This window comes from Dendrobates tinctorius, unplaced genomic scaffold (genome assembly GCF_039654945.1).
Source record: "Dendrobates tinctorius isolate UK_male_01 unplaced genomic scaffold, ASM3965494v1 ptg000028l, whole genome shotgun sequence".
Classification (NCBI taxonomy): Eukaryota; Metazoa; Chordata; class Amphibia; order Anura; family Dendrobatidae; genus Dendrobates; species Dendrobates tinctorius.
In genome coordinates this window covers 9,665,952-9,679,355 of record NW_027361696.1, presented here as the reverse complement: position 1 = coordinate 9,679,355, position 13,404 = coordinate 9,665,952, and the positions used below count along the sequence as shown (strand labels likewise).

General features: G+C 46.6%; 1 protein-coding gene across 1 annotated transcript in view; it reads right to left on the bottom strand.

Annotated features, from left to right (window-relative positions):
- Nucleotides 1–12,680, bottom strand: part of C1QC (complement C1q C chain) — a 35,317-nt gene extending 22,637 nt beyond the window's left edge. The window contains exon 1 of the mRNA XM_073570089.1: nucleotides 12,567–12,680. Coding sequence (XP_073426190.1) covers nucleotides 12,567–12,569 — 3 coding nt within the window. The 5' untranslated portion in view covers nucleotides 12,570–12,680. The remainder of the gene's footprint in view (nucleotides 1–12,566) is intronic.
- Between the last annotated feature and the right edge of the window lie 724 nt (nucleotides 12,681–13,404).

Below are 13,404 nucleotides of genomic sequence, written 5' to 3'. Positions count from 1 at the left end.
TTTAAGACTAGTAACCTCTATGCACATAAATGGATTTTTTATTTCTTAAATTGAGATGGTCCTAGCCCAATCTGTTTATTGTGACCCTTTTTCAGATTAGCCAAACAGGCGATTAGTACTTGGTCCCCTTTCCCTAGGATTTAATTTGTATCTTCTATGGAAATATAGGGTCAGTGAGGGACAGTCGACGTGGTGCGGGGGCACCGGAAAAAGTAGGGTGTAAAAGACCCGCTGGTAGGCAGGGAATTTGGTAAATAGGGAATTTAGGCCAAATTCCAAGTTCCGCTTTTTCCACAAATTTAAGTAAGTCTGCTTATCGATTACTGACTTTATACCCCCCATTCTATTTATTTTTGATTGTCTATGACTATTGGAAGTAAAGGACGGTGACTGTTTGGCGATTACATATTTTTGTGTTTATGTGCTGTACTCTGATATTGTTGCTCTGAAGAGTATCAGTTAATAGGGCGAATAGTGACAGCCTTTGTGGAGCAGGGGCGCCAACTGCGCTTCAAGAGGGTGCCAACCTCCACTGCTAGGCAGGGGAAAGAAAAGGGCCTTTTAGGGGTGAAATAGGCCTATGATTCCCCTACCCTATCTTATATAACTAGGGTCACAATTTTGATCAGCAATTAAATTTTGCATGGTGTTCGTGTATATCTATGGTTTTCAATAAAGTATATATTTTAGAATTAGTTTTTGTTTATGAGCTGGTTTATGACTAATTCACCTATTTGATCTAAGTTTTTTGAGTATGTTTACGCTTACACACCAGAATGTTATGTGTAATATGTACTGAATATCACTTAGTCATTGTGCGACAAAATATTTGTGTGTTAGTAGATCTGAATTACTAACAAGTTTGGTATGTATGTACCTGGTATTTGTTTAATTTGTGCATACTAAAATGTTCCATTTCTGTTGTTCTTCAGCTTCCTGTCCACTGGCTTGTCTTATGCCGCCCTCCACCATGAGTTCCTCATTTGAAGATCTACCATTTCTGGCATAGTTAGGTCGACATGTAGTGAAATCTGGTCAAGTTTCCATCAACTCGTCATGCCCGAGCCCAGGATGGAAGACTGGTTGAGGATATCAAGTGACTTTGAGGAGGAATGCCAGTTTCCTAATTGTATTGGGGCCCTTGATGGCAAACATATCCGGGTGCGTAAGCCGCCGAACTCTGGCTCCCAATTCTTCAATTATAAACAATACTTTTCTGTTGCATTGTTGGCTCTGGCCGACCCTCAATACAAGTTTATAATTGTTGACATTGGGGCCTATGGAAGGACGCGAGACTCTCGAGTCTTCAATACTTTCATCATGGCTCGGCGGCTACGCACCAACCAGTTGGATCTACCCCCACCACGCCAGCTACCAGGCTCCACTCAAGAATCAGTCCCTTATGTCCTTGTGGCAGATGAGGAGTTTCAGTTAACGCGCAATGTCATGAGGCCATATCGCCGGCGTGACCTGAACCACCCGTGCAGAATTTTTAACTTGCATCTATCACGTGCTCGGCGACTGGTGGAGTGTTCCTTTGGCATTCTTTGTCTCAAATGGCGTGTACTCCAGTCTGCCATTCAGCTGTGTGAAGAAAATGTTAATGAAGTTGTTAAAGCCTGTGTGGTTCTTCATAACTTCACCAGGATACATGATTGTTCCTCCTCTGCTAGTGTTGTGTGTGGGTCAGACAATGTGCGCAGGGTGAGACCACCTATCAACCCTCAACGTAGACCGCTCTCTGGGCTCAAAGTGCGTGATATTTTCACAAATTACTTTATGTCACCTGAGGGGGAAACTTCTTGGCAAGAGCATGCTGTGTCTATGTTATAATTTTTTGGTTTATGTGTGTCTAAATATATATATTTAAACCCCTTATGATTCTATGACTGTTTAATTGCATTGGTAAGCGTATGTTAGTATGCTGACACGTTTTTTTTTTAATTGAGACAGAGACGTAAAATGTAGTAGACAAATGTTTAGTTTTGCTTTTTCTTTTTTTTTTTTTTTTAAGCAAAACATTATTGCCATATGAGAAATGTGGCAATGGCCCAAATTGGTCTTTGTGCAGATGTGAAAATTGAGTAGAATAAACATTTTCCAGCATAGAAAACAAAGCAAATACCATTAGGCAATACCAAAATGGCAATATTATAAATTTTGGTACGACGGGGGAGGAGAAGGCGGAAGACCAGCCTGTGTTGCTGCTGGATACTTTGCCCAACTTGGCCATCGCCCTGTGTGGGGGCATACTGTTGCCCATGAGGTGGGTAGTGTACTGCCTCCTGGGATTGTGCTTGGTACTGGCCAGAGTGATACTGGAGAGGGGCCTGTTGTTGGGGCTGGTAGGCCCGTGTCTCATACCCATCGATATAGTCATGTCGTCCCCAACCAGGTTGGGACCAGCCTCCAACACTGGGTGGGAACAAGTGGCCATATTGTTGAGTTTGGCTAGAGCCAGACATATGTGGCTGCTGTTGGAAAGGTTGGGTAGGGGGAGGAAGGGGGTGAGGTGTAGGCCCACGTATTTGAGGATCCTCAGAGCCTGCTTGAGAAAGCATGTGTGTGGGGTGTCTAAGGCGCATTAGATTTCTGGGTGAAAGCTGCCACCTCTCCAGATATTCAAATAACTCATATGGGGTATTGGGGTGTGTGCTTGCATCAAGCAGGATCTGAAAACATCCTCGAATACGGAGCCTCACCTCACGGGAAAGGGCATGAAGATAAAGGGCCAGGCTGCGTGAGTATGCCTCCTCGCCATCATCATTATTGACTCTAGCCAGATAGTTGAGTACCCCTGTGTCCACATTGGTATGGGTATCTTGGGCAGGGATATGGCCCCTTCTTCTTCCTCGCTGGGATGGTCCAGCAGGCTGTGGGGAGCCCCGAATCTGGCCAGTTGGGCTGCTGCTCATGTTGCCCTGCTCCTCCTGTATGGCTGATGGTGCAGCAGCAGACGGTCCTGCTTGTGGATGTGGTCCTGGTGGTGGGGTTTGTGGCGCAGGCACTGGGTTTTCCTGAGAGGAATCTTCACCCATGCTTCTTGGAGGGGGAGAAGATGGTCCAGCCACCTCATCCCCTACAGACCCAGGATCTATGATGGGCTCGGTATCTGAGCCAGTTCCTCTCTCCGTAAGGTTGGACTCAGTTCTGTTTTGAAATCGAACAGAGCAACAGAAAAAATCAATTTTTTGGTCCCTGTAAAGTATCTGTGTAATGTGGTGTGATGTATCTACTTACGGTCTCAGATCCAGAATAGGAGCAAGGAAGGCGAGGCGGTCATAATATATATATTTCCGATTTATGTGGCCCGCATCACCACTCTTGGACCGCTGCTGACGTTCCCGCCTGTATTGGTCGCGGATGCTGCGCCAGCGTCTCATCACATCTTCCGCTGCAATGTGACAGGAAATATTCTCTATTTCACATATTTGCTAGGTCAAATTTGCTACCAGTAGCCTAGGCATGTGGCCTTCTAAGGTGTGCTGTCTACCCAGTGTGGCACATATAATTGGGGCATCCAGGCCAGATACACAGGGTCACAATAGTTCATGTATCAAGTAACTACACTTAATAACTTGGTTGGCTAGGAGGATGAGGAGCTTGTGGTCTGGGCCAAATGATGGCAGTGTAAAACCATGGGTCACATCAAAATCTACCCGCCTCATGAGGAAAAAATTATAAGCACATGAAGGGGGGGGGGCTGAGTCTAAATGCCTTTTTGGATGTGAGGTAATTTTAAACAGTTTTTGAGTTGTACTTACTCAGTTGCTGCTGCTCCTCACGTGGCCGATCAGCAAAATCGTGGAATATTTGGCGACATATGTGCCTCAATGACGCCTCCTTTCTTGCCCGGTTGGCATAATGGGCATCACGTTGGTCCCAGATTTCTGGCCGCTCCTGCACTAACACAATAAACATCTCCACATTGAGAAAATATGGCGCCATGACGCGGCTTGACTCCGTGGAGGCGTACTTCCTGGATGTCTGGAGCGCTTTTTGAACTCATTTGCATGTCTATGCTTCCTGATGATGGATTGGCCCATTTCCTGTCACCTGCCAAAAGACCTGCGTATTTCTCGCAAGTCACACATGGGGTCCGTGTGTAATCCGTATTTTTTGCACACCCATAGACTTGCATTGGCGTACTACGGGCGTAGTATGCTGACAATCGCAGCATGCTGCGATTGGCACGGACCGTAGAATACGGACGAGAAATATACGGCTGTTGGGAGCAAACCCATAGAGAATCATTGGTCCAAGTGTAATGCGTGCTTTTAACGCCTCTCACTCGTCCGTATTCCTCTCTAGTGTGACCCCGGCCTTCCTCCCAAATACAGATATGTACCCCACCATTAGCCACGTACCATTAAACAAATAAAGTGATCAGCATCACTGTGCCCCCATTAACTATAATGTCCGCCACCCAATAATATAAACTACTCAGTTTCTGTGACACTCCCCAATTAACTCTAAGGCTATGTACATATGCTACGTTTTAGTTGTGGAAAATATGCAAAATTTTACAGTACAGGAAAAGTGAATGAGATCCCTGAAGTCTCATGCACATGCTGCTTATTTTTTCCTTCCAGATTTGCAGCAGATTAAAATCTGCACAATGTCAGTTCTTGCAGTGTATTTCACCCATCCTAATGACTGGGGGAAAACATGCACAAAAAACATGTAAAAATGTGGCAAAAAATTATTGTATGCAGTGTTTTTTCTGCCAACATGTTAGGACATGCAGCAGAATTTTCTGCTGCAAATCCTGAATGTGTGCACATAGCCTTAGTCCCTGCCCTGTGTCCCTTCATTCATTATAAGTCATTGATAGCATTGTCAGGAAAATATGAGTTATTTCCTAATATCCTAGGTACACATCCAGGGCTGAATTACTGCCCTGCCCCCATTGGTTTGTGCTAGACTAAGCTTCACCTATAGCCACAGGGCTGCAGCTCCCTGTGTCTACCTCTGTGAAATTCTATCCAGCCCCCCTCCCTTCAGCAAATGGACACTTTTATTACATCTGACTAGTTAAGTGTGTTTTTTTTGTCTTTCCCTCCAAGATTTCCTTTGGCTTAATCCTAAAATGCTCAAACTCAAATTTAATAACTCCCATTAATCCTAGAAACAGAAAAAGTAGATTTCCAGGATCAGGATAATTAGGGCTATGCATGGCAGCGCTTTCCAGCCTGTACAGCCATCAGAAACCTGAGTTTCTGCCTCCCTGAGGGAAGACAGCAAAGATCGATGCTGTGGACTGAATCTTTTCTTTGGGAACTCCCCTCCCCTTATTGACATGTCATACCTGTGACTGAGATATAGTAAGTTTCCTATTTTAATCCCTTTTATTTTCTCCTTTTGTAATATATTTTGTATTTTTGTAAAACACTGCCTATATTTTCCTGAGTAAACTTATAAATTTACTAGTTTAATTCTCCTTGCCTTATGACCGAACCGACAGGTACTCCACGCCATATCACGCTACCTGTGGGTTGGATCCTGACCCGATATAGGCTTTAGGCTGGAGTCACACACAACTATTAAAAAATCGGTCCCATTTTAACGGTTCGAAATCGCACAAAGAATTCTTGGCCAGATATCCATCTGTCATCCCATTTTCCGGCAAGGAACCAATTTTAATCGCATCTAAGCATCAAATTGACATCCAATGCCAATGCCTGATGCCCTATCCTGTAGACCTGGAGAAGTTGTGCGATTTAATCGCAAGTCACACGTTTGGTGCGTATTCCATGCGTTTTTTTATCGCATCCATAGACTTGCATTGGGGAGTCCGATCCGAAAATCGGTGACAATCGCAGCATGCTGCGATTGTCTCGGTCAGAGGATCGGATGCGATAAAAAATCGCATGATGTGAGCTGCCCCATAGAATAACATGGGTTCAAATGCAATGCAATTTTTTATCGCAATGCATTCGACCGTTTTAATCGCTAGTGTGACCCCGGCCTTAGTATCAAATGAGGAACTGGTGACAGCGAAGCGTTCTACTGTTATCGGGGGAACCCTGGCAGTGACGTATCGGAGGTTTATGTGTGTATTCCCTGCCTTGGACTGGTGATATACATACCGCCCTCACTGCAGAGTGCCTGATAGTCAGTACGCGACAAGGCAACCTTTCTGGTGACTAATTATCCCAGGTGCAGTTCCCTGACTGACCTCAGGCTAAGGGCGGTGCCAGAGAACTGCAAGTTCCTAACTGTAACTGACACTGGAAGCAAAAAGTGCAGGTTATATCCCTGACAAATTGGTGGCAGAGCGGTGGGATCGTAGAGCATTAGTGATCTGGATTGAGCAATCATTCCTCTCACTAAAAACTTGCATGGTTCTTGCAAGGACCCTGCACAAAAAGTTTTGAAGATCAAACTCAGTGTTCATTAGATCTGAGACAATACTGTATATGTAGCAGTTACACCCTCCCCATCTCTTTGTTTTTATTTCTTATCTTTTATTTGGCAGTTATTGCTACAAGGGGAGAGAGCTCTGGTATGCCCAGCAGAAAAAGGACACTCTTGCTGGAATATTTACGCACAGAGGCATTGACCCCCATAGCAAAAACAAAGACCAAATGGTAGCGGAACTGGTATGACTTGAAGCAGATCAAGACCGTTCCCAGAGCTCAGTGGAGACAGGGATCAGCCAAAGTACAGTTGTGGCCAAAAGTATTGACACCCCTGCAATTCTGTCAGATAATACTCAGTTTCTTCCTGAAAATGATTGCAAACACAAATTCTTTGGTATTATTATCTTCATTTAATTTGTCTTAAATGAAAAAACACAAAAGAGAATGAAGCAAAAAGCAAAACAATGATCACTTCACACAAAACTCAAAAAATGGGCCAGACAAAAGTATTGGCACCCTCAGCCTAATACTTGGTTGCACAACCTTTAGCCAAAATAACTGCGACCAACCGCTTCCGGTAACCATCAATGAGTTTCTTACAATGCTCTGCTGGAATTTTAGACCATTCTTCTTTGGCAAACTGCTCAAGGTCCCTGATATTTGAAGGGTGCCTTCTCCAAACAGCCATTTTTAGATCTCTCCACAGTTGTTCTATGGGATTCAGGTCTGGACTCATTGCTGGCCACCTTAGAAGTCTCCAGTGCTTTCTCTCAAACCATTTTCTGGTGCTTTTTGAAGTGTGTTTTGGGTCATTGTCCTGCTGGAAGACCCACGACCTCTGAGGGAGACCCAGCTTTCTCACACTGGGCCCTACATTATGCTGCAAAATTTGTTGGCAGTCTTCAGACTTCATAATGCCATGCACACGGTCAAGCAGTCCAGTGCCAGAGGCAGCAAAGCAACCCCAAAACATCAGGGAACCTCCGCCATGTTTGACTGTAGGGACCGTGTTCTTTTCTTTGAATGCCTCTTTTTTTCTCCTGTAAACTCTATGTTGATGCCTTTGCCCAAAAAGTTCTACTTTTGTCTCATCTGACCAGAGAACATTCTTCCAAAACGTTTTAGGCTTTTTCAGGTAAGTTTTGGCACACTCCAACCTGGCTTTTTTATGTCTCGGGGTAAGAAGTGGGGTCTTCCTTGGTCTCCTACCATACTGTCCCTTTTCATTCAGACGCCGACGGATGGTACGGGTTGACACTGTTGTACCCTCAGACTGCAGGGCAGCTTGAACTTGTTTGGATGTTAGTCGAGGTTCTTTATCCAACATCCGCACAATCTTGCGTTGAAATCTCTTGCCAATTTTTCTTTTCTGTCCACATCTAGGGAGGTTAGCCACAGTGCCATGGGCTTTAAACTTCTTGATGACACTGCGCACGGTAGACACAGGAACATTCAGGTCTTTGGAGATGGACTTGTAGCCTTGAGATTGCTCATGCTTCCTCACAATTTGGTTTCTCAAGTCCTCAGACAGTTCTTTGGTCTTCTTTCTTTTCTCCATGCTCAATGTCGTACACACAAGGACACAGGACAGAGGTTGAGTCAACTTTAATCCATGTCAACTGGCTGCAAGTGTGATTTAGCTATTGCCAACACCTGTTAGGTGCCACAGGTAAGTTACAGGTGCTGTTAATTACACAAATTAGAGAAGCATCACTTGATTTTTCGAACAGTGCCAATACTTTTGTCCACCCTCTTTTTTATGTTTGGTGTGGAATTATATCCAATTTGACTTTAGGACAATTCTTTTTGGGTTTTTTCATTTAAGACAAATTAAATGAAGATAATAATAACAACAAAGAATTTGTGTTTGCAGTCATTTTCAGGAAGAAACTGAGTATTATCTGACAGAATTGCAGGGGTGTCAATACTTTTTGCCACAACTGTATGGACTTTACTGATTCAGAGGTCTAACGGTGAATGCCAGCCCTACTCGCAACCAGGGCAGCGTGGACCCCTATCTGCAAATAGCTCTACAACAATGCCCCGCAGATGATCACCAATTACATCTGAAGCTGATCCAGCAATACCAAAAGAGAGAAGCGCGAGAGGCCGAGAGGCCATACCAGTTAGAGTTAGCCAAATCCAGGGGCAGAGATCTTCCCAGCCCAGCAGTAAGTCCAGCAGCGCTCATTTCCTTAAACCCCTTCCTGTGATGGAAAAGGACAGGGAATTGGACATATTTCTGTGAGGGTTTGAAAAAGCCTGCAGACAGTACCAGCTGCCTGAAGACCAATGGGCCCGATATTTAACTCGGGGGCTTAAAGGAAAAGCTCTGGAGACCTTTGATTCTCTCCTGGAGACCAAAGTGGAGACTCTGAGGCCATCAAACAGGCCCTGATTAAAAGGTACCAACTGACTCCTGAGGTTTACCATATTAAGTTCTGGAACCTCCAATGTGGCCCACACGACAACTACAGTGATGTGGTGCATGTACTCAAAACCCACTTTGAGCAGTGGGTCCAAGGACTGTCAGTGATAACCTTTGAGCAGCTGAAGGACCTGATGGTAAAAGACCAGTTCCTACATCTTTGTCCGGCTGTAGTGCTACAGTTCGTCATTGACCGGGAGCCCAAACACAAGGACAAAGTAGCGCAGATCGCCAACATCCATGAGGCCAATCGTAAACCGGAGGAGCAGAAGCCGGTCACCGCCAGCTGGAAACGGGGTAAGCCATCAAACAACCTCAGAGCCCTTGCCAGCCGACCCACTGGATGCCCTGGCCTCTTTGCCAACGCTAGGCCTACACCTGATCCCTGCAAGTGTTATTTCTGTAGTCGGACTGGACATCTCAGCGCCACTTGTCCAGAGAAGCAGAAGAAGAGCCCCCCACCAAGGCCTCAGGGCCCAATGCAGCAGTTCTATTGGTGGGTGGGGCGGTTGGGAGGGCCTGTGAAAATTTGCAGAGTCACCATAGGGGACACTGTCACTATAGGTGTCAAGGACACTGGAGCTGAACGAGCCGAGCCGCCATCCACCCTGAATTGGTGTCCCCTGAAGAGATTATCCCAGGGAAAACCCTGACTGTCTCCAGGATTGGGGGCATCCACTGTCCCTTGCTGTTGGCCTGGGTTTTTATAGATTGGGGTGCCAGGAGCAGGGTGAAGAAAGTGGGGGGATCTGAAAATTTAGCCACACACGTTTTGTTGGAAACTGATTTGGGGAGGATGTTAGCTTATTAAGTCCCTGACCCCTCTCCCCAGTCTGATGCTGAAGGTAAGTGGGTCGCCCTCCCAGGGCCGTGGGGTACTCGGTACAGGGCCGGTATCAGTGGGATGTGTCACAGCAGCAGTGACCCGGACCGTGTCCCTGGGCGCCCAAGTAATTGGAAATTGTGAATGGTGGAATGTAGTTAGATGGAATAGTTCGTGACGTCACCTGTGGTATTCGGCAAGTGAGATGTTAGGCCGACGCTGCTTGCAGATCCTCTGGGGCTGGTGATGGGTTGCAGCCAAGATGGTGAAGCTCCCCACAGGTGGAGCTGTAGCCCCAGGGCAGTGTAGATGTAGGGGAAGAGGAAAGGCGCAGGCAGTGTAGAAGCTGGTACCCAGATGTAGCAGTGCTGGGAGTGTTGGCGCAAGAATCAATGGAGGACACCAGGGCTTGTAGTTCCAAAGCCTTACTCACAGTCTGTAGTACACACAGGTGCCGGCCTCTGTGCCATGTCCTCCGGGTCAGGGACTCAGCCAACCTCCAGGCAAGATGGAATGCTCCCTTCCAACGCTCCACCAACATGTGCCTTTCTGAACGTCTCCTCTTATAGCGCCTTTTAGTGTGAAGATCTCCGAGTACTGAGTTACACTGGAGTTCCTCCTAACAGATGTTCCCAAGAACTCTACATGTACGGCAGACAGCTGTAGCCTGCTTCGGGGACTCCTTACTCCTGAGTCCCGGCTCTCTATCCGTGTTGCTGTTGTGCCCCCAAGTCTTAGATGGGAGTAGTGCATTTACAGCCCACTACTCCACCGGTGTCTGCTGCAGAACCATTAGTGTCCATACAACCTCGGGGGCCGGGCCCCGGCCTTGCGCTTAGAACTTCTAGGCAGGGTTCTTCCTCTAACCCACGTCCTCTGTGTTCTCTTATTCTCCTATGTTCCGTACTTGTCTTTCTTTCCTATGGAAGCTCGGGCTTCATTTCAATGTCTTTCTCCTTCTCTCCTTTCCCGTGCCAGCAGACCCGGGTCACTCAGGTCTGCTGCAGCACTCCTTCCTCCATCCCTCTCTCAGGGATCGTCTTTCCTCACTCCTCTCTGAGTGACCGACTGACTGACTGACCTGAATGCTAACCCCTCCCACTCTTTTATGTATTCTCAACTCCACCCACCTCCCAGCACGTTTCGTGTTCCAAGCAGGGAGCCACCAAAGGTGCTCTGCTACACTCTAAGCAAGGAGCCGCAATGTGGCTTTGCTGTACTACCCTGTTGTGTGGGGTGCGAGTGTTGGAGCGTGGTCAGGAGCTCCCACCTTACCTGGATGGTGGGGCACCACACCTGAGGAGAAGGTGCAGTACCTCTGTGGCGACTGAGCCTCAGGGGCGCCACATAAGGTTACTGCTAATGATGTGAATGTGCATGCTTTACCTGATGATGTATCTGGAGGTACAGGAGTACTCAGCCACATCACGCTGCAGGGTGTTATGGCGGAGGATTCCCTAGCAGGAACAAGCGTCAGGGCTAAGGGAAATGGAGAGAGGCACAGAGACCATGAAGAAGGTGATGCCATGCAACTGACCAGTGCCACAAAGGAAGGTGACCTGACCGATGGTAACTGCCCCGTATATAGCACTGCTCCTGAGGGAGGATGGGGAGGTAGTACCCTTAGCCGAGCAGGCTGATGGGACTGTGGTATTCCCTGGGGAGACTGCCTATATACATAGTAACATAGTATTTAAGGTTGAAGGGAGACTTTAAGTTCATATAGTTCAACCCATTGCCTAACATGTTGATCCAGAGGAAGGCACAAAAAAACATGCGGAAAAACACTGAGCTTCACATTGGGGAAAAAAATTCCTTCTGGACTCCACATACGGCAATCAGACTAGTTCCATGGATCAAAGCCCTACCATGGAATCTAGTATACAGGGTGGGCCATCTATATGGATACACCTATATGGATACACCTAAATAAAATGGGAATGGTTGGTGATATAGTGGATTGGTCATTGTGGGCCAATTGAATGGCCACCAAGGTCTCCCATTCTGACCCCCTCAGACTTTTATCTTTGGGGTCATCTGAAGGCAATTGTCTATGCTGTGAAGATATAAGATGTGCAGCATCTGAAACAATGGATATACTAGAAGCCTGTGCTAGCAGTTCTTCTGCGGTGCTGCTATCAGTGTGTCAAGAGTGGGAGAAGAGGGTTGCATTGACAATCCAACACAATGGGCAGCACTTTGAACACATTTTATAAGTGGTCATAAACTTGTAAGTAAATCATGAAAGAATAAAGTTACGTTAAAACCAAGCACACCATTGTTTTTCTTGTGAAATTCTCAACATGGTTGATGTGTCACATGGCCCTCTTTCCATTGGAAAAAATAAAGTTGGATTCAAAATGGCTGACTTCAAAATAGCCATCATGGTCACCACCAATCTTGAAAAGTTTTTCCCCTCCCATATACTAATGTGCCACAAACAGGAAGTTGATATCACCAACCATTCCCATTTTATTTAGGTGTATCCATATACATGGCCCACCCTGTAACATTACACTTTTCATGAAAGACATCCAGTCCCTTCTTAAATTTTAGTAGGGAATCACTCATTACAACATCATATGGCAGAGAGTTCCATAGTCTCACTGCTCTTACAGTAAAGAATCCGCATCTGTGAGTATGCTTAAACCTTCTTTCCTCCAGACGTAGAGGATGCCCCCTTGTCCCCGTCTCAGGTCTAAGAGTAAAAAGATCATTAGAAAGGTCTTTGCACTGTCCCCGCATATATTTATACATTGTAATAAGATCACCCCTAAGCCTTCATTTTTCTAAACTAAATAACCCCAAGTGTAATAACTTGTCTTGGTATGACAGACCCCCTAGTGCTCTAATAACCTTGGTCGCTCTTCTCTGCAGTCTGCACCCGTCCTAGTTCAGCTATGTCATTCTTATACACCGAAAACCAGAACTGTACACACAGGGGCGCACCTACCATGAGGCAAGTTGAGCACTTGAGAAGGCGGCAGATTCTCCTCTCCTGCGTCTGCTCGGGTTGCTCATATATGGCTGTTCTATGCGCACAGGACCTGTGATGAGGTCACAGGAGGGGAGGAGTCAGGGGTCACATGATCAGGGGCCTCAGTGTATGCGGGACTCTGCTGTGCTGGTTGTCATGGTGCTGGATGAGGGAAAGTTTATGTGTGGGGTCAGGAGGGTTTTACAGGGTGGATGTTGCAGAGCCATGTGTGTACAAGGTATACGGAGTGGAGTGGAGTCGTGTGTGTACGAGGTGTACGGAGCAGAACCGTGTCTGTACAAGGTGTACGGAGCGGAGCCGTGTGTGTACGATGTGTATGGAGTGGAGCTGCGTGCGTATGGGGTGTGCGGAGCAGAGCTGCGTGTGTACAAGGTGTACAGAGCGGAGCCATGTGTGTATTTGGTGTACAGAACAGAGCCCTGTGGTACAAAGTGTACGGAGCCGTGTGTGTGTACGGGGTGTACAAAATGGAGCCCTTTGTGTACGAAGTGTACAGAGCTGAGCCAAGTGTGTACGGAGCGGAGCAGAGCCGTGTGTGTATGGGGTGTATGGAGCAGAGCCACGTGTGTACGAGGTGTACAGAGCGGAGCCATGTCTTTAAGAAGCATACAAAGCTGAGTCGTTAGTGTAAGAAGTGTACAAAGCGGAGGCGTGTGTGTAAGAGGTGTATGGAGCAGAGCTGCATGTGTAAGAGGTATACTGAGTGGAACCACATGAGTACGAGGTGTTCGGAGCGGAGCCACGGGTGTACGAGGTTACGGAGCAAAGCAGCGTGTGAACGAGGTGTATGGAG